General features: G+C 46.5%; 1 protein-coding gene across 1 annotated transcript; it reads right to left on the reverse strand.

Annotated features, from left to right (window-relative positions):
- Positions 1-10,626: 10,626 nt before the first annotated feature.
- On the reverse strand, positions 10,627-21,897 carry SPMAP1 (sperm microtubule associated protein 1). The gene is made up of 3 exons (XM_056519286.1): positions 21,599-21,897; positions 21,051-21,150; positions 10,627-11,700 (listed from the first exon to the last, which is right to left on the reverse strand). The coding sequence occupies exons 1-3, from the start codon at positions 21,863-21,865 to the stop codon at positions 11,543-11,545; spliced, it is 525 nt and encodes a 174-aa protein (XP_056375261.1). The 5' UTR covers positions 21,866-21,897; the 3' UTR covers positions 10,627-11,542.
- Between the last annotated feature and the right edge of the window lie 4,588 nt (positions 21,898-26,485).

The raw sequence follows: 26,485 nt of genomic DNA on the forward strand, positions 1-26,485 counted from the left end.
CCGAGAAGTTTGTGAGGAATCGAATTGACTGTAAATTCGCTCATCTCTAACCCCAACAATGTCATATATCCCTAGTGAGCAAATCGTCTGTTTTCTGATGATTATACATGCAGTGAATAGCATGGCCGCCTCTGAGTTTACAAGGCAGATTGGGTATGATGGTGCCAAAACATATGAAAGTACGGTGTCCTTTTTAACCCCTTAAGGACTCAGCCCATTTTGGCCTTAAGGACTCAGACAATTTAATTTTTACGTTTTCATTTTTTCCTCCTCGCCTTCTAAAAATCATAACTCTTTTATATTTTCATCCACAGACTAGTATGAGGGCTTGTTTTTTGCGCGACCAGTTGTCCTTTGTAATGACATCACTCATTATATCATAAAATGTATGGCGCAACCAAAAAACACTATTTTTGTGGGGAAATTAAAACGAAAAACGCAATTTTGCTAATTTTGGAAGGTTTTGTTTTCACGCCGTACAATTTCTGGTAAAAATGACGTGTGTTCTTTATTCTGAGGGTCAATACGATTAAAATGATATCCATTATTACATACTTTTATATTATTGTTGCGCTTAAAAAAAATCACAAACTTTTTAACCAAATTAGTACGTTTATAATCCCTTTATTTTGATGACCTATAACTTTTTTATTTTTCCGTATAAGCGGCGGTATGGGGGCTCATTTTTTGCGCCATGATCTGTACTTTTTTTTGATACCACATTTGCATATAAAAAACTTTTAATACATTTTTTATAATTTTTTTTTTAATAAAATGTATTAAAAAAGTAGGAATTTTGGACATTTTTAATTTTTTTTCGTTCACGCCGTTCACCGTACGGGATCATTAACATTTTATTTTAATAGTTCGGACATTTACGCACGGGGCGATACCAAATATGTCTATAAAAAATGTTTTTTACGCTTTTTGGGGGTAAAATAGGAAAAAACGGACGTTTTACTTTTTTATTGGGGGAGAGGATTTTTCACTTTTTTTTTACTTTTACTTTGACATTTTTTTACATTTTTTTTTACACTTGAATAGTCCCCATAGGGGACTATTCATAGCAATACCATGATTGCTAATACTGATCTGTTCTATGTATAGGACATAGAACAGATCAGTATTATCGGTCATCTCCTGCTCTGGTCTGCTCGATCACAGACCAGAGCAGGAGACGCCGGGAGCCGCACGGAGGAAGGAGATTTTAATCGCGAACTGCCGCAGATGCCGGGATCTGTATTGATCCCGGCACCTGAGGGGTTAATGGCGGACGCCTGCGAGATCGCGGGCGTCGGCCATTGCCGGCGGGTCCCTGGCTGCGATCAGCAGCCGGGATCAGCCGCGCATGACACGGGCATCGCTCCGATGCCCGCGGTTATGCTTAGGACGTAAATGTACGTCCTGGTGCGTTAAGTACCACCTCACCAGGACGTACATTTACGTCCTGCGTCCTTAAGGGGTTAAGGACATCGTCAGCCGTAACTATGTCCCGCGTCAAGCGAAACAGCGTCCCGTCTACTCCCTCGGACCAATCTCCGCCAGCCATCAACCGCAACTCCCTTCTCCGTCATCCGTAACTCCCTCATCCCTCAGACGAAAAATCTTCCTCCTGCCGTGTAGCAGAGCCGAGTCAGTGTCAGCTCTCTGCTATACGGGTTCTGCTATACACGCTATTCAGTGTCGGCTCTGCTATGCAGACTCTGTAGAACATGTAGTGGCTGTAGTACACGTTTCACAGTTTCGACTCTGTTATACATGCTGTGCAGCGTCAGCTTTGCTATGCGGCAGGAAGTTGCGTCTGAGGGAGAATCATCTGAGGGATGTCAGCGTTTTGGACGAGGGAGTTTCGGATGAGGGAGGAGGGAGTTGTGGCTGACAACTGACGGAGGATTGGTCCGAGGGAGGAGTCGAGACGCTGTTTTGCCTGACGGGGGACAGAGTTGCGACTGACAGCGATTGGTCCGAGGGAGGAGGTGGGACGCTGTTTCGCCTGACACGGGACGGAGTTACGACTGATGATGTCCTAAAATTGATGCTGTATGAAAGAGCTACAGTCTTGTCCAATAAATATTTTACTTAGTAAACCTTCTTTGTGCATGTGAGGTCATTTCTAGGTAACTGTTCAGATATAACCCATATCCAAGTTCAACCAACAACCCTACTGTGTTGATCCAGAGTAAGGCAACAAAAAAATAAAAACATGAGGCTAATGCCAATTGCCCCATGACAGATGTAAAATTCCTTGACTCCAATATGACATCAGAATAAATCAGCGTTCTGTCCCTATAGATCTAGTATCCATAACTTGTAAAAGGATGTTGTTCAGGAAAAGCATCAAGGGGGAGATTTATCAAAACTTGTCCAGAGGAAAAGTTGCCCAGTTGCCCATAGCAACCAATCAGATTGCTTCTTTAATTTTTAACAAGGCCTCTGCAAAATGAAAAAAGCAAACTGATTGGTTGCTATGGGCCCCACCCCGCCCCTGACTCTCTGCTCCCCCTCTCCCCAGCTGTATACGGTCCTGTATGTTAAGAAACGTAGTGTTCATGCACCCTTAGTTAGACAGCAGTTTCTTCACATTAGTTAGCAGCAGTTTTCCCACATCAGGTAGGCAGCAGTTTACCCACATTAGGTAGGCAGCTTAAGTCGCCCACATTAGGCAGGCAGCATAGTTCCCCCACATTAGGTAGGTAGCATAGTTCCCCCACGTTAGGTAGTCAGCATAGTTCCCCCACATTAGGTATGCAGTGGCCCCCACATACTTACAGCCTCCAGCCATACAGTATATGGCCTCGCTACAGAAAGTTATAGTGCATTTATACAAAAGGATATATACCTAATACAGACAATGGCAAATACATCATGTAAAGAGACCACAAACTATTGTGGGCCAATGTATATTTACGTGAAGGGCTGAGCGCGCTTCATACCCGGCAGGTCCCGGTTGCTATCAGCAACCAGGACCAGCGGCTAATACCGGACATCGCCAATCGGGGTGATGTCCGGTATTAAGCCTTTAGACGCCCCGATCAAAGTTGATTGCGGTGTCTAAAACAGAAAAAAACTGTTGCCGGTTAGCTCAGCGGGCTGTTCGGGACCACCGCTGCAAAATCGCTGCATCCCGAACAGCTGAGAGGACAGCGGGAGGCTCTTTACCTTGCTCCTCACTGTCCAATTGGCGTTCTATTCCTCCAAGCCTGCCATGCAGGCTGGAGCAGCAGAGCACCGATAACACTGATCAATGATATGCTATGGCATAGCAATGATCAGTGTGTGCAATCAGAAGACTGCATGTAATAGTCCCCTATGGGGACTATAAAATTGTGTAAAAAAAAAAGTTAATAAATCGGATTTAACCCCTTCAGTAATAAAAGTTTGAATCATCCCTCTTTTCCCATAAAAAAAAAAAATGTAAACAAAAATAAAAATAAACATATGTGGTATCGTTGCGTGTGTAAATGTCCAAACTATAAAAATATAAAGTTAGTTAAACTGCACAGGCGATGGCGTATATGTAATTTTGGGTCACTTTGTATACCCTAAAAAAATGTATTAAAAGTCCCATCAAAACAAAAATGGTACCAATGAAAACGTCAGATCACTGCGCAAAAAAGGAGCTGGAGGTCCACGGTTTGGAGACATCAAATATCGGGGATGCTGGAAGTTGTAGTTTTGCAACAGCTGGAGGTCCATGGTTTGGAGACCACAACTATCAGGGATGCTGGAAGTTGTAGTTTTGCAACAGCTGGAGGTCCATGGTTTGGAGACCACAGTTATCAGGGATGCTGGAAGTTGTAGATTTGCAACAGCTGGAAGTCCATGGTTTGGAGACCACAACTATCGGGGATGCTAGAAGTTGTAGTTTTTCAACAGCTGGAGGTCCACGGTTTGGAGACCACAGCTATCAGGGATGCTGGAAGTTGTACATTTGCAACAGCTGGAGGTCTACGGTTTGGAGATCATTGCTCTATGATATGAAGCATAGGAATTCTCCTCACTGCATAGAAAATTTGTTAGAAGTGGAAATTCTCCCAGACAGCAAACTGTAACATCTGGAGGTCCACAGTTTGAAGCCCTATAGCTACACCCCGGCAAATAACATGGGCCAATGGCAAATGACTGTAATCTCCACTATCTATCATTTCCATAGATGAAGGTGTTAATATTTTCTTATAGAGGACGATTGAGCGTTGCATTGTCCATGAGATGAGATTCTAAGATGATTCTCATCCAATTGTCTCCATTTTATTTTTTTTGTCTTATTGGTCATTAAGATTTGATTCTTTGTAGCCGACCGGCAAGTCCATTGAGTGTTATCATGCAGATGTGTATTGTAAGTAATAAGATGATTTCTTCTACAAGGCTGGCCTTCACCCCCCCCCCCCCCCCCCCCACTAGTCCCATCCCCCTATTACTTTGGCAGATAATAAGCACTTCCACCGCTGTCTCATATTTTAATGGGGTTAGGAGATAATGTTAAGTTGGTCCAGAAGAGATCCCCATTATGCCTTTATATAAGCTGACAACACATTGGTTGTGGAGACTATTTAGAATTGATGACAATTACCTTCTATGACAATCGGGGTCACCGGGGGCATCGTGGGATTTCTCCCACATATCCTGGGATTCCATGGGAAAGTCAGACTTCATTAAACACACAGAACCGAAAACAAGGTCTCTCCATTATTGTCTTGCGGCTGAGCACACGCCGGGAGTTGAATTTGATGAGTTTCTGTTCAGACATATTGTATACGCGCGGCTGTCTCATCACCTTTCATGGTAATTGGACAAGGTAGCTTCAAGTAGCTGACATTATCACCGGGCTGCATTGGCATGGAAATGAATGAGAAGAGGCTCCTTGGCACAAGCTCATTTGCATATTAATAAGTAGAGACTGGCAGCTCTACACCTTATACACCTGTGGATCCTTTGTCTCCTTCCCTGTTCTTCTTCGGGGCATTCAAGATGCTGGATAAACACAACAGTCCCTGTTCAGCGTTTATGTCATGAGATCATTTCCCTTCAATTTAATTCCATTTCACCCAGGCTGATGGGCTTCCCATAACAGGCACTGATCTTGGTGATTGGCGTTTTCTCAGCCTCAATCCAATGTGCCACCAGGTCACAGGAAGGATCCAATGATAAACGTCATCCCTGTTGGCCGAACATCCCCATTTACACAGGACACTGGCCGATCATCTAAAACAAGTTTATTTTGCTATTCCAGCCAATTATCCTAAAGGATTTATCCAATATAAGGTGACTATGGTAATTAGGTTTCATACAGTAATGGACATGCTTACCAAGGGTCTGTGCTTGTGTTGGTGGTAAATTGTCGTGTCCTGTGTCCTCCATCACTCTGCTGGCTTGTTTTTGGGATCTGGCTACTTTCTCTTTTTATGGCCTCCCTCAGACTACAATCTTGAGGATCCTTTTTTTTTTCAAGGTGGTAAGTGACTTATTTCCCTCCCACACATTGGTCGTCCCACCCATTGCAGCACAGCACAACCTGATACAAGCTGTGGATCTGTGTGATGATGAATGCACATGTGCGCCGGTAACGTCTGGGGGTCGGCTTCACACACAACAGACATTGCAGCCAAGCTCCCTTCAGCACCTGACTTGTGATGTATTGTCTACACAGCAAGCTGGGATAGGTCCGAGACAACACTCATTTTGTAGGCTGCAAAATGAACTTCTAGACTAGACTAACTTTGCTGCCCCTGTTTTACATTCAAAGGACCAAAAATCCGGAAATACCCCTTTAAAATATATGAGGGCTTCTTAACTTTCCTCTTACAGATGATGTTGGTGGAGAGGAAGATCAGACATGTTGAATTTAAAGGGATTACTCCACCGCTAGACATGTAATCCCCTATTCAAAGGATAGGGGATAACATGTCTGATCACAGGGGTCCGACCACTGGGGACCCACTCTATCTCTGCCACAGCACCCACAGCCGCCACTCCGTTCTGGATGACTAGCGATCAAAACCACCATGCTCCCTCCATTCATGTCTATGGGAGGAGGTGTGATGGCTAGTACACAGCCGTCACACCTCCTCCCTTAGACATGAATGGAGGGGGAGTGGTGTGACGTCACGATCACGGAAGCTCCAGGCCGGCCCGGGGATTGCGGGGGTCCCAGCGGCCAGAACCCCAACCCCCCCCCCCCCCCCCCCCGCGCGATCAGACATGGATAAAATGTCTAGGGGTTGAGGACCCCTTTAAAGGGGTTGACCAGAGATTATTTCCAAGAAGTTCCACTTTAGGCAATCTGTGTTGAAGTAGGTGTTCGATTCCCCAGCAGCACCTCCGCAGGGAAAATGAAGTCTTATACGTAATGGGTTGTCTACGTAACATAGAACAGAGAAGGTCCTCCAGAGAAAGAGACAGAAAAAGAAAAAGAAGATGTTGTTTTATAAACTGAACAACCCTTTAAGAAATGGAATCTCCTGTGCATGATCGCTGGACCCGCCAACATCTCCTGCACAGAACCACAGCTCTCCCGGGAACGGAGCGTGTCGATCCCCGCACGAGGCGGCAGACAACATGCCCCCTCTAGGTATCTCTATGGGAGAGCTGGAGATAGCCGAAGGCTGTGTTTCCGGCTCTCCCATAGAGATACATGGAGGGGTGTGGTGACTGCTGCATCTTGTGAAGGTCGACACGCCCTGTTCCTGTGCAGGAGTTCTTGGGGGGTCCCAGCGGTCGGATCCACCTCGATTTAAAACTCATAAACTATCCATTGGGTAGGGGACACGTTTTTCTGCATGATAATTCTCCTTTGAAGCATACCTGTCATATCACAGAAAAACAATAATGCTTATATGTCTATTTGGCTCAAAAATTCCTCTGTTCTGCTGCTCATTCATTCCCACATTCACTGCACAGGAAGGGGCTTGTCTGAGGAAAACACTGAGCCACCCTCACTCACCATGCATTCACTTCCTCCCTGAGTCTCCTGTGCTGTGATGGGTCTTTTCATCCAATCACTGCAGGCTGCACTGTAACCCCTCCTCTCTGTTTTCATGCTGCAGTCTGATAGGACAGGAGTGAGCACAGAGGAATGCTAGTCCCACTCTCCCTTCCTGGACTTTGTCCCAATCTATGCTTCAACTGGGACAAAGATGATGCTGCAGACGGACAGGATTATGTTCTGGATGGTATAGGGACCCCTAGTGGTCATTTTGATATATGTAATGATTTCTATAAAAATGAGATAACATTTCTTATGAACCATATTAGAAAGGTTAATGTTTTGTCCAGATGTACAACATATAAAAAGTTTGAATCTGTCAGTTACCATTTATCCCCTTAAGGACTCAGCCCATTTTGACCTTAAAGGGGTACTCCACCCCTAAACATCTTATCCATTGTCCAAAGGAAAGGGGATAAGATGTCTGATCGCGGGGGTCCGCAGCTGGGACCCCAACGATCTATGTACATTCGTTTAGAACGCTGGAGGCGAGCGTAGGCTTGCATTGAGGGGGCATGGCGTGATGTCACGACCCCTGGCCGCCTGCACCTAGCATTCGGAACAAAATGTTCCGAACGCAGGGGCAGCGGATCATCCCTTTAAGCACTCAGACTTTTTTTTGCAAATCTGACCTGAGTCACTTTATGCATTAATAACTCTGAGATGCTTATGCTTATCATACTGATTCTGAGACAGTTTTTTCGTGACATATTCTACTTTATTTTCGTAGTACATTTTTGTTTATACTTACATCATTTCTTTGTGAAAAATTCCAAAATGTCATGAACATTTTGCATTTTTCTAACTTTGAAGCTCTCTGCTTGTAAGGAAAATGGATAGGGGATAAGTGTTAAAGGGCTGCAGATGTCCTGCAGAGTACCTGTCATCAACAAAAACTTTTAATATGTTGTTCATAATCATTAATGAAGACATATTGTAATATATCTTCATTAAAAAATATTAACATTTATACCAGTTTTTTCATTTTATACTTTTGGCCACTAGGGGTACCTCTTCTATACCTGGTCTGCAGGCAGCTTCTTATGCTTTTCATAGTAAATGTACAGCTTTTAGGACTAATGCTGAAAGGGCACTGGTCCTTCCACAGGAAGTTCAGTACTCTCAGCTCAGAACTCGCTCCCAGCCTGACATTCATCTTAATTACTGCCTCTGTAATTGCTCCCACCGCCCCTGGTTCTCAGCATTGACTTTTTAGTGCAGAGAGACACAGGAGAGAGAGAGACAGAGGCTGCCGTCCCTCCCCTGTACTTAGTCTGTATGCACACTGCAGAGCAGTGTTTCCCAACCAGGGTGCCTCCAGCTGTTGCAAAACTACAACTCCCAGCATGCCCGGACAGCTGTTGGCTGTCTGGGCATGCTGGGAGTTGTAGTTTTGCAACAGCTGGAGGTACCCTGGTTGGGAAACACTGCTGCAGAGGGAGAGCAGCATACAGGAAGACTGGCAGAAGCAGAGTCCCGGCCAAGCTTCATGTGACATCATGACTGCCGGGACCCGCCTCCTTCCACCCCTCAGAAAGACAGCTAATGAAGAGGGATAAAAAAAGGTATTTCCACAGCGTTTTAAACCTCAATAAACACAGGGATAGGCATAGTTAGAGTAAGGGACAGATAGGGAGGGGGATCAGGGAAAGTTTAGTTGATGACAGGTACTCTTTAAGGGCCTGTGTTGCGGTACCCTCTTATCCTAATACCTGACCAGCAACACAGGTTTTCATGGGTAAGGGCATGGGACTCTGCCCCAGGGGATAGGTGTCTGGAAGGGATAGGTTGGAAGGCCTCTTTGATTCCCACAAGCGTACGTGGATCTGGCGGCGAGGGATTTGAAAAGAGGGATACTGATATAAAACTTATCCATGTAAAGGTGGTAACCCTTATCCAGCAATGGGTGCAAAAGGTCCCACACGAGTTTCCCGCTAACACTCAGAATGGGGGACATTCTGAAGGTTCAATGCGGGAATCCCGTCTCTCGTACACTCTAAACTTGTAAGTGTTCCCCGAGGTACTCTTGCAAAGTTTATAAATTTTCACCCCATATCTCGCCCGCTTAGTGAGACTGTATTGGCGGAAGATGAGTCTCCCCTTAAAGCTGATGAGAGACTCATCAACAGAGAGCTTCCTTCCAGGGACATAGGCCTCCCAAAATTTTGCCCAGAAGTGATTGATGACCAGCCTGATTTTATACAGGCGGCCATACGCGGGATGACTTCGGGGGGGAACATGCTGCATTATCAGCATAATGCAAACATTTCTGTATGGCCTTGAAATGGGGATGTGTCATGGCCATACTGTAGAGTGGGGTCTGGTAGAGGATGTCCCCACTCCAGTATTACCTGTTTTTTGACTAGGCCCATGTGCAGCACGAGGCCCCAATACGTCCTAATTTCATCTGCACTGACGGGGTCCTTCCATTGGGCCTAGTCAAAAAAAAGCCTGGGCGCGGGCGTACAGGTTTGTCTGCTCCACCATCAGATTGACAAAGTCGTCACTGAAAAAATAACTAATAAGTCAATTTCAGTAAATCTGACAATGACAATCTTGATTCCTGGGTCACCAAGAAACCCAGGAATCACGGGCTCGTGGTCCTCTGGGACAGTCCAGACAAGTTCACCAGTAAAGGATACAGGTGGACTTGACTTGGGGGTCAGACTAGTACGGGCGCCAGGGTCACTCGTACTAGTGTGGGGCACTGGGTCACTAACATGGGGGTTTAGTGGGCTCATCATCACTGCTCATTATCACTACTTCATGATGAGGAGGACGAGGAAGACAACAGGAAAGTGGGGTCTTCCTAGTCCTCACTGGCGCTTTTGGTGTCGGAGAGCATCATGGCGTACCTCCTCTGCCGAAAACACCCTGTGGGCCAATATATATATATATATATATATATATATATATATATATATATAATAATAAAACTAAAAATAAAATATTAAATAAAGATTTGAAAAAATTTTTTTTACTTCTAGCGCAAAATGCCCTGCATAAAAAAAGCATATATTGCACTGATCAGCAGTGGGGTAGGCGATTTGCTAACAGTAGCCGACCGCTCTTTTATAGGGAAGATGATCTGGCTATAAAGTTAGCTAAAAAAAATAAATAAATCTGCACCCCAAAAAATACTAGCAGCAGACTGCAGCACCCCGGTAGGGACTGGGTCACACAGCGGACCCTTGGACACCTATGGTGGGAGGAGTGCTGTGGGGTAGAAATATATATTTTTTTACCACCTAAAAGCTTTCCCTACCTAACCTAAAACTGTCCCTATCAGCTAAAGTGCTGGATGACACAGGATGCACTGAATTCTCTTTTTTTCACTGAAGAGAGGAGATGGCAGCATGAGACACCGTTCTGCTCATCAGCACATGTAGGGGTGCTGTGGGGTGGGCAGAGCGGGGCAACATGCTCCCCTCTCTATCCCTCACTGCCGTGATTGGTCAGGTAGTTGCGACTGGCCAATCGCGGCTGTCTTGGGGGGTGGCATCACTGCCACATCCCAGCTATGTAAGCAGAGTGATTGGTGGTGTGTCATACACCACCGATCACCCTCCTTTATCGGGTCACCGAATTGGCCGACAAATTGCAACTATCGTGGCGGTGACTGGAAAAGAGCAGGATGCACAGGTCCTTAAGTACCAGGACACAAGGCCAGTATGCCCTGCATCCTGAACGGGTTAAATTAGCAGAAAAAATGATGTTTATGTACCTGTAGCCCTATACATATGGCCAATATCTAGTAATCGCTTTTCAGAATCCCCTTCTCCATCAATCTTCTTCATAGTGACATTATTGGGCTCACGTTTCCATTAATAGCACAAGTACCTTAGGCTGTGTTCACACGTTCAGTTCACCTGTTCAGGTTTTTAATTGCAATAATTTTATACAGTCAAGAATAGATTTGAATAGATTTAGTAACTTAATTGCTCAACACGGTTTCTTACTTGTCAATGCTTCATGCCACTTAGTGTTATGTTCACACATTCAGGTTTTTAATTGTTATTATTGAATACAAAGCCGGGAAAGGATCATACACGGAGGACACATAAAGTAAAGACTGAGGCTTCTCCTCTTTTCAAATCCATCCCAGGCCTTATATTCAATAACTGCAAATATTTCCCAAAATACGGATGGCTCAGACTATGTAGTTTAAAAAAAAAAAAAAGGTATTATGAGACAAGATGGTTTCATTGTATGAGATTTTTGCACCCACAAAATGACATATTTTTTATAAAGTAACAAATAAGACAATAAAGATCAGTAAAAGAATATCATCACATCCAAAGAATTACAACAAAAGATTAACAGAAGTGACTTTATATGTGAATTTTATTATGAGTCATGAAATCTTATGTTCTCAGTGTCATGAAAAATCACAAATACCCCTTTGGCTCATCCCACAATGCACTGCGAGCAGAAATGTTTATGATGCTTTTTACTTTTCTTACACAGAATCAATATTGTAATATTAGAGCCATCTGTAAAACCTTCACTCTGTATAGCAGGGTGTGGATCACTATAATAAGTTTAATATAAGTAAATATATTAGTAAATTGCTGACTTAGTAACAATTCCGAATGGGGAGGGCATTCTTCGGAGCGATGGGGTGGTTCGTCTGTAGCCATAGAATCCATTGTAACCAATCACCGGCTTGATAGAAGATAGAAACAAGCCATGGCCCCTAATGTGCTCTGCAGAATGACCTGGAACATGACATGAATACTGATGACACGGCACAGTCATAGGTGACATGGCTATAGACTGCAACGACGACAGCCAGATGACTCAATGAGCATGCGGAATGCATTGCAAATGCCTCAGTGCTGACCCCATCCTGCACAGATCACTGCTGGAAGTTACAGACAGTAGCAGATCACTATTACTGGTGCACAGGGAGGCAGAGATCACTGCAGAAAGTTACAGACAGTAGCAGATCACTATTACTGGTGCACAGGGAGGCAGAGATTACTGGTGAAAGTTACAGACAATAGCAAATCATTATTGCTGGTGCACTTGTGGTTGCCCAGTGCGGGATGGTGTTTCCCCGTACCCTTCTCCTGCCCTGTCAGGCAAAGTCCCTTTGTGTACCCAGGGCCCCCTGCAGTGTTATCCCATATGTACATATGTTATATGTTAAAAGTGTAATGTTCCTTTAATTACTGTGACCATGTGCTTGTTACCCAGGAGGCACTAGTAACCAGGTGACCCCTCAAGTGACCTATGGGCTCTTTGCTAGACACCTCTATAAAAACCAGGGGTGGGAATACAATTCCTCTCTTCCAGCATTCTTGCTCCTGCTGAGGTCCAGTGCAGTCATCTCATTATGTGTCCAGAGCATTGGAGGCCTCAAGCCTAAAGTCTGCAGCCACAAAGTCAGCTGAAGTAAGCTCAAAGTCATCTTCATGTCAATTGTCAAGTCAGTCAAGTCAAGTCTTCGATATAGTCACCGTGGCCTGCACTAAAGTGTCTCTACATACTGCAAGTTCCAGCAAGCCTGCGAGGTCCCCCTGTGTCACTGGTCACCTCCTTGGGATATTGGCTGTACTGCAAAGACTGTATCACCTGTCTACCCTCAGTAAAGCTACCAATGTCCAACTTGGCATCAGTGTCTTCATTGCCCCCGTGCCTAGCCCAGGACATGCGGTATTACCTTCGGGTGGTTAAGGCTAAACCACGCCCTGGTGTCACGACAAGAAGGGGTTAATAACATGTGCTCCCAGGCTTACAGCATCTGTCCTACATTGCACCCCCACACGCCACAACTTTTGGCATCACTAACAGGATGCGGGTGTGTGCCATATGCCACAAGTCCTCCCCCCTAGTCTGAACTGTGTCCAATACTGTTTGCAAAAAATTGCATGCCGATGCGAAAGAAGTTTGCACCAGAAAAATGTGTATGGGACTGTTGTCATTGAAAAGTGTTTTACTCATGGCGCATGTGAAATAGAGGGGGAGGTGAAGGAAAGACTGTTGTTTGCCGCTGTGGAGTGTAAAGAGTCGGTACCTGAAAGGGTTAAATTGGTCCGGTGTTTCCCGCGCACGTGAGCGGTCGCAGCTCCGCCCCGTCAGTCCCCAGCGGTGATGCCCCTTCAGTGTTTTGCGAGGAGGAACCAAAGATCCGCACTGTGTTGCACAGGGGAAGACATTACAGGCCGGTCCGAAACTGGAAGTTCTGCTGTCTATTACCCGGAACCCGCTGTGGCGCAGATTTTGCAAGTACCTGCGAGCATCAGTATCCAGTCTACAAAGTGTTATCCAGGATATTGAACAGTTGACTAAGGCTGTGAAGGAGCTTACCGCCCGTGCCACTCCACCTGACCGTAAACAGCCCCTACATAGAAAATATGTCCCCGCTCCTACTCCCTGCAATTTCAACCCTCCGCCCAATAGGCCCTCCAGGACTCAGAACCTTTTGTGCCTATTGTAATAAAGCAGGACATTGGAAAATACAGTGTTGGGATTTAAATGGATTTCCCCTGAGGACGTGGACTGGCCCTCAGGAAAACAGTTATCAGGTCCAATCCCCCAACGATCTAGATCAGGACTCTCATTCCTGCCACTATGTAAAAGTTGTTGTATAAGTTGTACAGTTGGAGGTACTGATAGATACAGGGTCATAAGTGTCTACTATACCTAAAAATGTTTTTTATAAGCATTGGGATGCTAGTTTATTGTGTGAGCCTGATTATGTTGACTTTAGAGTAGTTGCGGGTAATGGGCAACCAATACCCAGACATGGATACTGGGAGCCAACCATTCAGTTGGGAGAGCATGTACTTAGAGGGCAGGGAGTGATTGTAACTAATGTGTCAGATAAGGGATCTGCTGAGTTTATATTGGGGATGAACATGAAATACTGTTTTGCTGAAATAGTACATTCCTCGCATGCCTCTCTCCCCTACATGTCTCCTTCAGGCCAGCTGGCTGCGCAGCACCACTTGAAAGTTCTACAGGCGGAGCAGAAGTTTGCCAACAAGCAAGGTGAAATCTGTAGAGTTCGAGTACAAGACATCAGGTTGGTGAACTTGCAACCTAACACAGAGACCATCATCTGGTGCCGTGTATGCCCTGGAGTAAGGAACATGGACTATCAAGCCCTGCTGGAGCCTATGCAATGGGAAGATCAAACACTTGTCCGAGCTGCGAGAAGCCTTGTCACAGTGACCAACGGGAGAGTCCCAGTCCGGTTAGTCAATCTGTCTGATGCTGTTACTGTGTTACCTAAATACACCCCAGTCGCCCAGCTGTATCTCATAGAGTCAAGGGACATCCTAACAGAATGCAAGGTGGTCCGACAGTGTGCGGCCCAAGTGGCTGAAGGATCAGGTGGGCGCAACTCCAAGTTGGAGATGATACTACCCCAACGGATCAAGTCAAGGGAGTCGTCAACGTCACCAAAAGGTGCTACGAGGCTTTTAGTAAACACCCCAAAGACTTTGGACATATGTCTATGATGCAACACAGAATCCTCACCGGCGACAGCCCGCCTATTAAAGAAAGACACCGTCCGATCGCGCCAGGCATGTATCAGACTGTCAAGAAGATGCTGGCCGATATGAAAGAGACGAATGTCATTCAAGAGAGTCAGAGTCCCTGGGCGGCGCCCCTTGTTCAAGAAAAAAGATGGAACTCTCCGCTTTTGTGTTGACTACAGGAAGTTGAACAATGTCACACGTAAGGACGCTTATCCTCTACCCAGAATCAAAGAGTCACTCACAGCTCTCAGGTCGGCTGCTTACTTCTCTACCCTGGAGTTAACCAGCAGATATTAGCAAGTGTCTACGGCCATGAAGGGAGAGAGAAGACCGCCTTTGTGACACCCATGGGACTGTTCGAGTTTAAAAGTATGCCGTTTGGGCGATGTAATGCCCCTGCTACATTCCCGTGTCTGATGGAACGGTGCCTGAGCCATCTGAATTTTCAAAGTGTTCTATTGTACCTGGATGATTTCATTGTGTATTCCATGTCCTACCAAGAGTACCACAGTCACCTGTCAGATGTCTTCCAAGTCCTGATCAAACATGGGTTGAAGATTAAGCCGTCAAAGTGTCATTTGCTTAAGCCCCAGGTACACTACCTAGGTCATGTTAACAGAGACGAGGGAGTCCAGCCCAATCCTGAAAAGGTGGAGGTTGTCAAGAACTGGCCTACCCAGTGCACGGTAAAGGATGTCAGAAGCTTCCTGGGAAGCTTCATTCCCCACTTCACCAAGATTGCATAACCCCACACAGCTCTCCTGCAGGGAACAGCGAAGGAGAACTACAGTGGAAGACTACCTGTTGAATGGACCAAAGAGCAAGAGACAATGTTCCGGGCTCTTAAGCGTCTGCTGACAGAACCACCCATCCTGGCGTATCCAGACTACAGTCAGCCATTCCGGCTATATACTGATGCCAGCTTCGAAGGTCTGGGAGCTGTCCTGTCCCAAGTGCAAGAAGGGCAAGAGCGTGTTATAGCCTATGTCAGTCATAACCTGCGAGGAGCAGAAAAAAAATTATGCAAACTACAGCTCCTTCAAACTGGAGCTTCTCGCCTTCATATGGGCCGTGACTGAAAAGTTTAAGGACTAAATGTCTGCCCCGCCATTCACCGTCTACACGCATAATATCCCGTTGGCCCATCTGAATATGGCCAAATTGGGTGCCATTGACCAGCGTTTGGCCTCAAGATTGTCCAATTACAATTTTACCATCAAGTACAGGAGCGGCAAGTCAAATGTCAATGCCGATGTACTGTCTCAGATGACCCCAGGCGAAGAACCACAAGTCAAAGACGAGTGGGAAGATGTGGAGATGCCCCCATTTTACCAAAAGTTTGTTAATCAGAATGTTGTGACCGCCCTTGAGGACGGTGAACCCATGTCCGAGAAGGTCTAAGAAGACCTATACACCTGGAAGACACTACAAGATGAAAGTCGAGTCATGGGGGATCTCTTGGACTACCTTCTGGCGAAAAAGGCACCAACCCGTCTATGCCAGGCCCAGTGTGACTACGAGTTGAAACATCTGTGACGACAGAGGAAGCGCTGTTTGTGCACAAGGGGTTGTTGTACCGAAATCCTTTGGATCCGGTCTCTGGTGATTGACTTCATCAGGTTCTGGTTCTCCGAAGAGATGCGGTGATGGTCCTCAACACATATCATGATCAGTCGGGACACTTTGGAGTTCACAAGACCGAGGCTACTTTAAGACAAAGATTCTACTGGATTGGAATGTGGAGCGACATTGAGAAATGGTGCATTGAGTGTGCAGTCTGCAATGTCACCAAGAATGTATGCATGGACGCAAGAGCACCCCTCCATTCCATCCAGACTGAAAGGCCTAATCAGTTGGTCACGCTAGACCATGTCAAGTTGTCTACTACCTGGTCCAGGTACACTTATGCTCTCACCATGGTGGATCACTACTCCAAATGGGTTGTCGTAGTACCTGTTAAAGACCTCACAGCCAAAACAGTGGCCCAGCAGTTCTACTCCAATTGGCTACAAACCCTTGGGTGCCTTCGAGGCCCAACTCTTCCAGGAGCTGTGTCAGTTTCATGCCTGTAAGAAACTTCGGACTGCTGCTTATCACCCTCAAGGGAACGGGCTATGTGAGTGCATCAATCAAGTCTTCATCCACATGTTGCGAGCAGCTTCTGTATCCAAGCATGAAGAGTGGCCCCGATTGTTGCCCGAATTGTTGGCGATTTATAACAACACGGCCCATTGTTCTACCGGGTACACCCCTTTCTACCTAATGATGGGGCAGCATGGGCCGCTGCCTAAGGACCGGACGTTTGGGTTTCAGGCCCCATTCAATAACTCCCCATGGAGTGGGTCTTTGACCATAAAAGGAGGATCCAATAAGCAAAAGAGATTGTTGGCAAAAAGATGGGCAAGGCTCAACGAAGACAACAGCAAGATTATAACCGTCATACCTCCACCACACCCCTCCAGCTAGGTGACAAAGTCTGGCTGCATAAGTTCCCGAGAACTTATAAACTGGACTCTATCTGGGAGACAGAACAATACACAGTGACAGCCGTACCCTATCCAGACTCTGACGTGTACGAGGTACAAAAACTTGGGTACGAGCCGCAAGTTGTCCATCATAACAGAATCAAGCTGTGTCTCAAGGAAGACCTACCCGATCTCCCAGCAGCTTCTCCACCGCTGTCAGACCTGCGAGGGAGTATGTGCCGGGAGAGGGAATCCACCCATCCATGGATGTCTCTATGTTCTCCCCAAGTCAGCCTGCAGGTTTCTGTATGTCGCCAAACCCAGAACCGGTTAAACCAACCTTAGTCGCCACACCAGTCCCAGTCCTGTCACCGTTGGCACCAGTTTACACCCCGATCTCCAGATCAACTGTCTCACCAATGTCTCTGCCAACAGGTCCTGCCAGTCCAGAACAGCTACCTTCTCTAGAGTTTGATGAAACAGAACCGGCTCCAACTCACGTTGTATCAAGAGCTCCCAAAGAAGTAGGCATTCCTGTTTACTTTACTGACCAGAAGGTATTCTTGTTAACCCACGGTGTACATACAAAAATAACATAACAAATGTCCAATGGACATTCTGGGGGGAAGTGTATCCAACCGAGGGACCCCAGTAGCCAAGGCATTGGGTATATAGCCTCCAGGAGCCCAATCCGAAAGAGTCATGTATAATGTTATGTATATTGTCCTTTGCTCATGTTACCACAGCAGTTACAAGGTTACTAAGCTTCCACATGTTTTGATTGTGTACAGACATTTTTATGCCACATGGACTCCTTTTGTTCACCTGTTTATCACCCCCAGACCTGGATATGGACGTTGTTTGAAATGCCCCAGGAACTGTCTGTTGCCCCTGTGGTCATTCCGGTCCTCTGCCCTCAAGGACTGGGCTTTTCCTTAAAGAGGGGGAGGGCGACTTCATTAAAGAGGGGGAGTTTGTGGTGGCCCAGTGCGGGATGGTGTTTCCCAGTACCCTTCTCCTACCCTGTCAGGCAGAGTCCCTGTTATGATTCGGCAAGCTGGAAGTTGATCCTCTGTGTCAGAGAGGGATTGACGAGGACCGTGCCGGCGGACCGGTTCTAAGTTGCTACTGGTATTCACCAGAGCCCGCCGCAAAGCAGGATGGTCTTGCAGCGGCGGTAGCAACCAGGTCGTATCCACCGGCAATGGCTCAACCTCTCTGACTGCTGAGATAGGCGCTGTACAAAAGGACAAGGCAAGAGCAAGGTCGGACGTAGCAGAAGGTCAGGGCAGGCAGCAAGGGTCGTAGTTAGGGGCAACAGCAAAAGATCTGGAACACAGGCTTTGGACAACACTAAACGCTTTCTCTGACACAAGGCAACAAGATCCGGCAAGGAAGGGAGGGGGAAGTGAGGTTATATAAGCAGGGAGCAGGTGGAAGCTGATTAGACTGATTGGGCCAGGCACCAATCATTGGTGCACTGGCCCTTTAAATCTTAGAGAGCTGGCGCGCACGCGCCCTAGAGAGCGGAGCCGCGCGCGCCAGAACGTGACAGCCGGGGACCGGGACGGGTAAGTGGCTTGGGATGCGATTCGCGAGCGGGCGCGTCCCGCTATGCGAATCGCATCCCCATCGTGAATATCAGTGCAGCGCTCCCGGTCAGCGGGTCTGACCGGGGCGATGCAGAGAGGAGAACGTCGCGAGCGCTCCGGGGAGGAGCAGGGATCCGGAGCACCCGGCGTAACAGTTCCTTTATGTCCCCAGTGCCCCCTGCAGTGTTATCCCCTATGTACATATGTTATATGTTAAAAGTGTAATGTTTCTTTAATTACTGTGACCTTGTACTTGTTACCTAGGAAGCACTAGTGACCAGGTGACCCCTGCAGTGACCTATGGGCTCTTTGCTAGACATCCCTATAAAAACCAGGGGTGGAGCTACAATCTCTCTTTTCCAGGATTCTTGCTCGTGCTGAGGTCCAGTGCAGTCATCTCAGTGTGTGTGGCTGCAGACTTTAGGCTTGAGGCCTCCAATGCTCTGGACACAAAGTCAGCTGAAGTAAGCTCAAAGTCCTCTTCATGTCAATTGTCAAGTCAGTCAAGTCTTCTATACAGTCACCGTGGCCTGCACTAAAGTCTTTCTACATACTGCAAGTCCCAGCAAGCCTGCGAGGTCCCCCTGTATCACTGGTCACCTCCTTGGGATATTGTCTGTACTGCATAGACTGTATCACCTGTCTCCGTAACTTGGCGTCTGTGTCTTCATTGCCCCCGTGCCTAGCCCAGGACCAGCGGTATTACCTTCGGGTGGTTAAGGCTAAACCACGCCCTGGCGTCACGACAAGAAGGGGTTAATGACATCTGCCTCCAGGGTTAAAACATCTGCCCTACATTGCATCCCCCACACACCACACACTGGGTGTCACAGATCACTGCTGGGAGTTATAGACAGTAGCAGATCACGGGTGCACAGGAAGGTACATACCCCCTGTTAACAGTTATAGACTGTGGTGACTGGGGTGTTGCAGTATGTAGCAGGGTCCGGTGTATTAACCCTGGGGGCAAGATGTTGTTAACCCCTTAGTGTTCGTGACGCCAGGATGTGGTTATTCCAGTATGGTAACCGCCGTCAACCAACCCAAAAACGGTTTGTAATAAAGGAATGTCCACAACAAGGATTCTGAATAAACTGGAACTTTTACTTGAAATGCTTAGGGAACAGTCTTTACAATAATGCAGTTTCCTTCAGAGGCAACCGGGACACAGGATACCTCGCAGGCTAGCTTGGACTTGTAGTTATTGAGATATTTAGGCAGGCCACTGTGCTACTAATATATTCCTGAGCAGTAGTCACTGGATTTGTAGAGAGAATTGTAACATGTTTTAGAAGTGGCTGCTGTTCCTTAAAGGGGTTATCCAGGAAAAAACTTTTTTTTTTTATATATCAACTGGCTCCAGAAAGTTAAACAGATTTGTAAATTACTTCTATTAAAAAAAAATCTTAATCCTTTCAGTACTTATGAGCTGCTGAAGTTGAGTTGTTATTTTTTTGTCTAAGTGCTCTCTGATGACACGTGTCTTGGGAACCGCCCAGTTTAGAAGCAAATCCCCATAGCAAACCTCTTCTACTCTGTGCAGTTCCCAAGACAAGCAGAGATGTCAGCAGAGAGCACTGTTGCCAGACAGAAAACAACATCTCAACTTCAGCAGCTGATAATTATTGAAAGGATTAAGATTTTTTAATAGAAGTAATTTACAAATCTGTTTAACTTGCTGGAGCCAGTTGATATACAAAAAAAATAGTTTTTTCCTGGATAACCCCTTTAGGCTTGGACCTAGATGCAATTGTGCAGGAATTTATGCAGATTTAGTGTACAGGATGAGAAGCAGGAAATAACAGAGCTAACTGAAAGACTACAGCCCCTTATATACTAGGGGGCTGGACTAAAGCCCATTGGTTGCTAATGCCTGGGGTTCCTGTGCCCATGAAACTCTGGGTATATCACATGACAGTAGGTCATATGACCAAGGAAGGTCCTATACATTTTATATAAACTGTACAACTTTATACAAATGAACAATAGATACACATAATGAATATACATTGCATTTATATGAGACAATGATGGGGGGAGCCCTGCAGGAGAACCCAATGGACCTAAGGGACTCTTCCTGAGGGGACTTAAGGATGGTACAGGACAGGTCATGTACCGGGACACCACAAGACAATAACAGATCACTATAACTGGTGCACATAAAAGCACAGATCACTGATGGAAATGTAAGTCAGTGGCAGATGCCTATTACTAGTGCACAGATCACTGCTGAGTTATAGGCAAGGACAATATACTGCTGTAAGTTACGGACAGTAGCAGATTACTATCAGTGGTGCACAGGGAGACAGATCACTGCTGTAAGCGCACAGAGGTAGAGATCACTACTGAAAATTATAAACCATAGCAGATCACTATTACTGGGGTGCATGGGGTGGCAAAGATCAGTGCATTGAGGCTCGGGGGGGGGGGGGGGAGCATAAAAATAGTATACATTGAAAAAAAGGCAAAAAAAGTAAAGGAAATAATAGTCATACTGCAGACAAGAGATAAAATACTGTACCTGATCCGGAGTTATTTCTGGTTAGTAGATAAAGTGAAGCTGCGCCATTGTGCTGGAAACGGTCAGCGAGAGGACCGAGTGTTGATGTCCCTCCAGATGCCTGCAAAACCAAAATACAGTGAAATAGAAAAGAACTGGGACGTAAAATGAAGCCCGCCCCATACATGTGCAATATATAATACTGGTGCCTTTTTATGGGGCAATGAACCCTCGCAGACAACAGACCCCCAAAGTGAGTGCTACCTCTAGAGCAGAGCCCCTGGAAGGAACTAATACAGTGTTTTCCAACCGGTGTGCCTCCAGCTGTTGCAAAACTACAACTCCCAGCATGCCCGGACAGCCAACGGCTGTCCGGGCATGCTGGGAGTTGTAGTTTTGCAACAGCTGGTAGCACACCGCTTGAGAAACACTGATATAATAGCTATAATTATGTGAACCTTGATTACAAATAACCCTACCTATTTTGGCTTGGCTACTTAAATCCCCAGTCATGTTCTAAGGCTACTCAATGAGGTTTTCCAGAAACAGAGACTATTCGATGTACTCACCTGCCCTGTGCTCCTCAGTAGTGGCGGCACAGGTCTACTGTGGAAATAATTGCGCACATGGCGGTCCTTTTGGGCATTGTAAGGGGGTATGACGGACCCCAGCTTCGGTAAGGAGACACTGTAATCCTTCGAAACACTTTCTACAGCCACACAGTCCAGGACAAACCTCTTCTCCCTCATCCGAAGTTCTGCTAAGGAGGGAGATGGTGCAAAGCGACTCAAGAGGCATAGTTTCTCCTTCCTGGGGGATACAGCAGGTTCTGCCATTGAAGCGGCGAACACAGGGGGACGTGCAAGGATTTTCTATGGTCTACCTGTTCCTTGATGAAATCACGTTAGTCAATGCACAACAGAGCTCATGTGGTGTTGCTATAGACACATAGGAAAACAGGTTCGGGCTTCTCTCTTTCAGTAACAATTAGTCTTTGACAAGTCTCCCGAGCAACACACACACAGGACTTGGCTTGTATGCAAAAAATCTGGAAAAGCAGGAGACAAGTTTGCATTCTGTACACACTGTACATGGCCACACGCAGCATGGACAATAGACTAGGGAACTACGGAAAAACTCAAAACTCTATTTTATTTATTATTTATTATTTATTTTTGCTGCAAGATGTGTTTCTATAGAAAGTGCATGAAAGAACAAGTCTACATGAAGTAGGACACACCCACAAAAACACCCCTATACCCCCTACTCACCTTTTTTATTTTATTATAATTTTTTTTTTCTTTTTCTTTTTATTATTTAATTCGGTCTAAAAAAAAGAATTATACATATAAATTGTCCACTTCAAACATATAAATTTTGTATAACCCCCAACCCCCTCTAGGTACCATGTCCGACCCCATGTCTCCCCAAAGACCGGTCAAAACCATCAAATGGCACCCTGAGCTATTTACAACTATTGCTACCTACAACTATTCGGGTGAAATTACTTCCTTACTTCACCTTCCCCCGCCCTTAAAGGGATACTCCGTTGGAAACATCTTATCCCCTATCCTTTGGACAATGGGATAAGATGTTAGATCGTGGGGATCCCCGCAATCTAATATCTTATCCCGTATCCTTTGGATAGAGGATAAGATGTTCCCAACGGAGTATCCCTTTAAAGGACATCTGCAGCAAAAAAACGGATCCCCTATCCACAGGATAGGGGATAAGTGTCTGATCATGGGGGGGGTCTGACAGCTGGGACCCCCCGCGATCTCCCAAATGGGGCCACGGCATTGCCGTGCTGTGCGCTGACTAATGTGCGTAGCGTCAAGCTCAATGAGCTCGACAGACACCCCCCCCCCCTCCATACAGCTCTATGGGAGAGGCATGAACGCTGCATCCCCGCCTCTCCCATAGAGATATATAGAGGGCAGGGCTGCCATCAGAATTTTCAGGGTCCCTTACACAGCTTAGGGCCTGGACCCCCTGTGGCCTGTCGCCAAGTGCGCCCCCAGAGCCCACCCCAACTTTAATCTAATGTGGTAGGCATCAGGGGTAGGGGTAGTACATTCAGGGATTTGCTTTGGTATATCAGGGGTTAATGTTAACCCTATAGTTCGTGACGCCAGGCTGAGGGCTAGTATGCTGAGATGACTCTCCGGCCTATCGCCGCCCTTCCCAGTAACGATAGGTGCATAAGAATAAAGACTGAAGGTCCACAAGGTAGTTGAATTTGAACTTGCATAAACTTTACTTAACTGCTTGCGGTACATCCACAGAGTAGTAACAGTCTCAATCAAACAGTCTCTATATACTTCAATGACTGACAGATGTTGCGGACCTTGACTTTAGATAATAGTCTCTAAATTCAGGGTATATTGCGACCGGATTTAGGGGATAGATAAGGTCCGGTAGTCTTGCAGAGTGTTTAGGGATTGATACACTCACAATTTGGAATAGAACAGCCGTCGCCACAAGGCTAAGGCCTAGACTCACTGATGACAGCAGCGCAGATCCTTTCTCGTCAACAGCCAGGAACCAAGAGAGCTGTTTACTCCTTGGCAGCACAGGAACAAGAGCGAGATTAATGGCCGCCGTGCCCTTATATGGGCAGGGGCGGGGCCGTTTTGATTGGTCCAGCCATCTGTCACTCACCGTCACAAAGGAAATGAGTGCATTACATCACAAGGACCTCCAAAGGTCCTCAAGCAGAAATACCATAGAGTTTACCTGATCACGTGACCCGCAGGTCCTGCTACGCTTCCCACAGGTAATTAACTATTTATATACATTTTATACAGTTAGACTTCCACTAATAAGGAGCATATAATTAGAGCAATGACTATAGGGGTGAGAGGTGACTAGGGGTGGACTATACAAAAGAACCCCGACGTCCTAGGGACTCTGGCTATGGGGACCTATAAACAAGTACCGTATAGGATGCGGTACCGGGACACCACACTAATATACCCTATTCTGGTTACTTTGAAACCGCCCTAAAATTGGCCAATATTCCCACATATTGGCCCAGATTTATTAAACTGTGTGAGAGAAAAAAAGAGAGATTTTCCCACAACAGCCAATCAGGTTTCTCTTTCCCAGAGCTCGTTAGCTGAGCTGTGATTGGTTCCTAAAGGAAAATCACTATTTTTTCCCTCACTCAGTTTGATACCAGCAGCGCTATGCAGACAGTATAAGTGATTATAGTTACATAAGGGACTTACAGGCGACGTCTTCTCTGATCGAAGTTGTTCATTTTTTCTTTTTTTCCCCTCTCTGACCTGGGCCATTGTGAAGACTTCTCTTTGTGACTCCTCGGAACCTGTCAGAGCGGCCAGACAAACATTTTAGGCTCCATTCTGCAGCACAATGCCCACCACTTTACAAACTCCCCATGTGTATGGCCCCACACAACAATAGCGCCTGCTTTGTGTCCTCATATACTTATAGGCCCCTCTGTGCCCCCATTTATATGTAGACCCCTCTGTGCCCCCATATATATGTAGACCCCTCTGTGCCCCCATATATATGTAGACCCTCTGTGCCCCCATATATATGTAGACCCTCTGTGCCCCCATATAGATTTTTTGACCCCCCTTTGTGCCCCCATACAGATTTATAAACCTCTCTCTGTGCCCCCTTATAGATTTCTGGACCCCCCTATCTGTGCCCCCATATTTTTAGACCCCCTGTGCCCATATATATTTCTTGATTTCCCCCTTTTGTGCCCCCATATACATTTCTAGACCCCCCTCTGTGCCTCCATATACCATTTCTAGACCCCCCCTTTCTGCCCCAATATACATTTCTAGACCCCCCATCTGTGCCCCAAAGAAAATATTTCTAGAATCCCCCGTGCCCCCATATATATTCGTAGACCCTCCACTGTGCCCCCACATACATTTCTAGACTCCCCCTTTATGCCCCATAAACATTTCTAGAATCCCCCTCCCCATTCCCCCATATATATTTGTAGACCCCCATGCCCCCATATATAGCTGTTGGCCTTTCACAGACATACTGCCTCCAGTCATATACAGTATATGGCAGGAGGCACTTGTACTGCATTGCTCCCGGGCTCTGATCACTGCTACTTTGGTCCTGGGCCATTACAGCAGGTCCCTGGGCCGTAGAAGCAGTGATCAGAGCTCCGAAGCTGCCCAGGTGCTGGAAACTTGCCGCCCCGCACGTCCTCCTCCTTCTGTTCTGCGCTGCTCCTCCATACTGGGCGCACATCACGTTGGTGACGTAACTGTGCGCACTGCCTCCCGGGCACCTTTGCGAGTTTAAAGAGGCCGCGGCCCGTGATAACCCGGACATCCCTGAGTCTTGAAAGGATCTTTTGAGACACAGGGATGTTCAGGTCATTCACACATCCTGCCAGCCGGCGCCAGCAATCGATGCAGGTCACAGGCCCCGGGCCCCTTACATGGGTACTGCCTGTACCCCCCGTGATGGCAGCCCTGATGGAGGGGGCATGTTGGCTGCAACGTCATGCTGCGACCGATACGCCTCCTGCATGGGAAAGCCACGGCATTTATCCCCTATACTGTAGATAGGGGATATGTTTTTTTTGCTGCAGATTTCCGTGTTTATGACATCCCGCCACGCTCCTTCCATTCATGTCTATGCGAGGGGCATGACGGCTATGTACACGCCTCCTCCAATAGACCTGAATGGAGGGGGTCTGGCGGCTTGCTTCTACAGTCATCGGGCAAGGAGCGGAATTCGCTCCGTGCACCGAATGACAGGGGTGCCGTTGCAGAGATCCTTTGGATAGGAGATAACAGGAGGACCATGTCCGTGCATGCTGGGAGTTGTAGTTTTGCAACATCTGGAGGTTCGCAGTTTGGAGACCACTGGTATAGATTATCTCCTGGATAAGGTAGAAAAGGCTGCTAAGAGCATGCCAGGACCTCCAAATAATGAGTAAAAATCCATAATGTCCACATGGACTAATATTCCTGCAGAACCATTTACCACCCATTGCGGCTGAAGCGTAAAAACAATCCAACTATCTACTACAATAGGAAGCGAATAAAGTGGCCATTTGATGCATGTCAACGGTTCTATTCTTCACTTTGTTTTGTCTGGTACACTTCATATTTGATTTTTTTCTCCTTCTGTTGTCACCTCTGGATGTAAAAACATTCATCTGTTTTATTGATTTATTTGCTGACAACAATTTGACTTCATAGAACTTGTCACCATTGATTGTAGATATATAACTGAGGAATCATCAACATGGCAGCCCTCGTGCCAGCATACAGGCTTGGTGCATATGTTTGCATTCTACCGAGCCATAGGCACTCCATATGTCACTGTGGTGTCTGGGGGGGTTGCAACGGTGTAGCAGGGTCTGGTGGTATTAACCCTGTGGGGTCAGGTGTTATTAACCCCTGATTAGTCGACAACTAACCCAGAAATGGCAGGCAATAAAGGAATGTCCA

This window comes from Hyla sarda, chromosome 5 (assembly GCF_029499605.1).
Source record: "Hyla sarda isolate aHylSar1 chromosome 5, aHylSar1.hap1, whole genome shotgun sequence".
In the NCBI taxonomy this organism is placed as follows: domain Eukaryota; kingdom Metazoa; phylum Chordata; class Amphibia; order Anura; family Hylidae; genus Hyla; species Hyla sarda.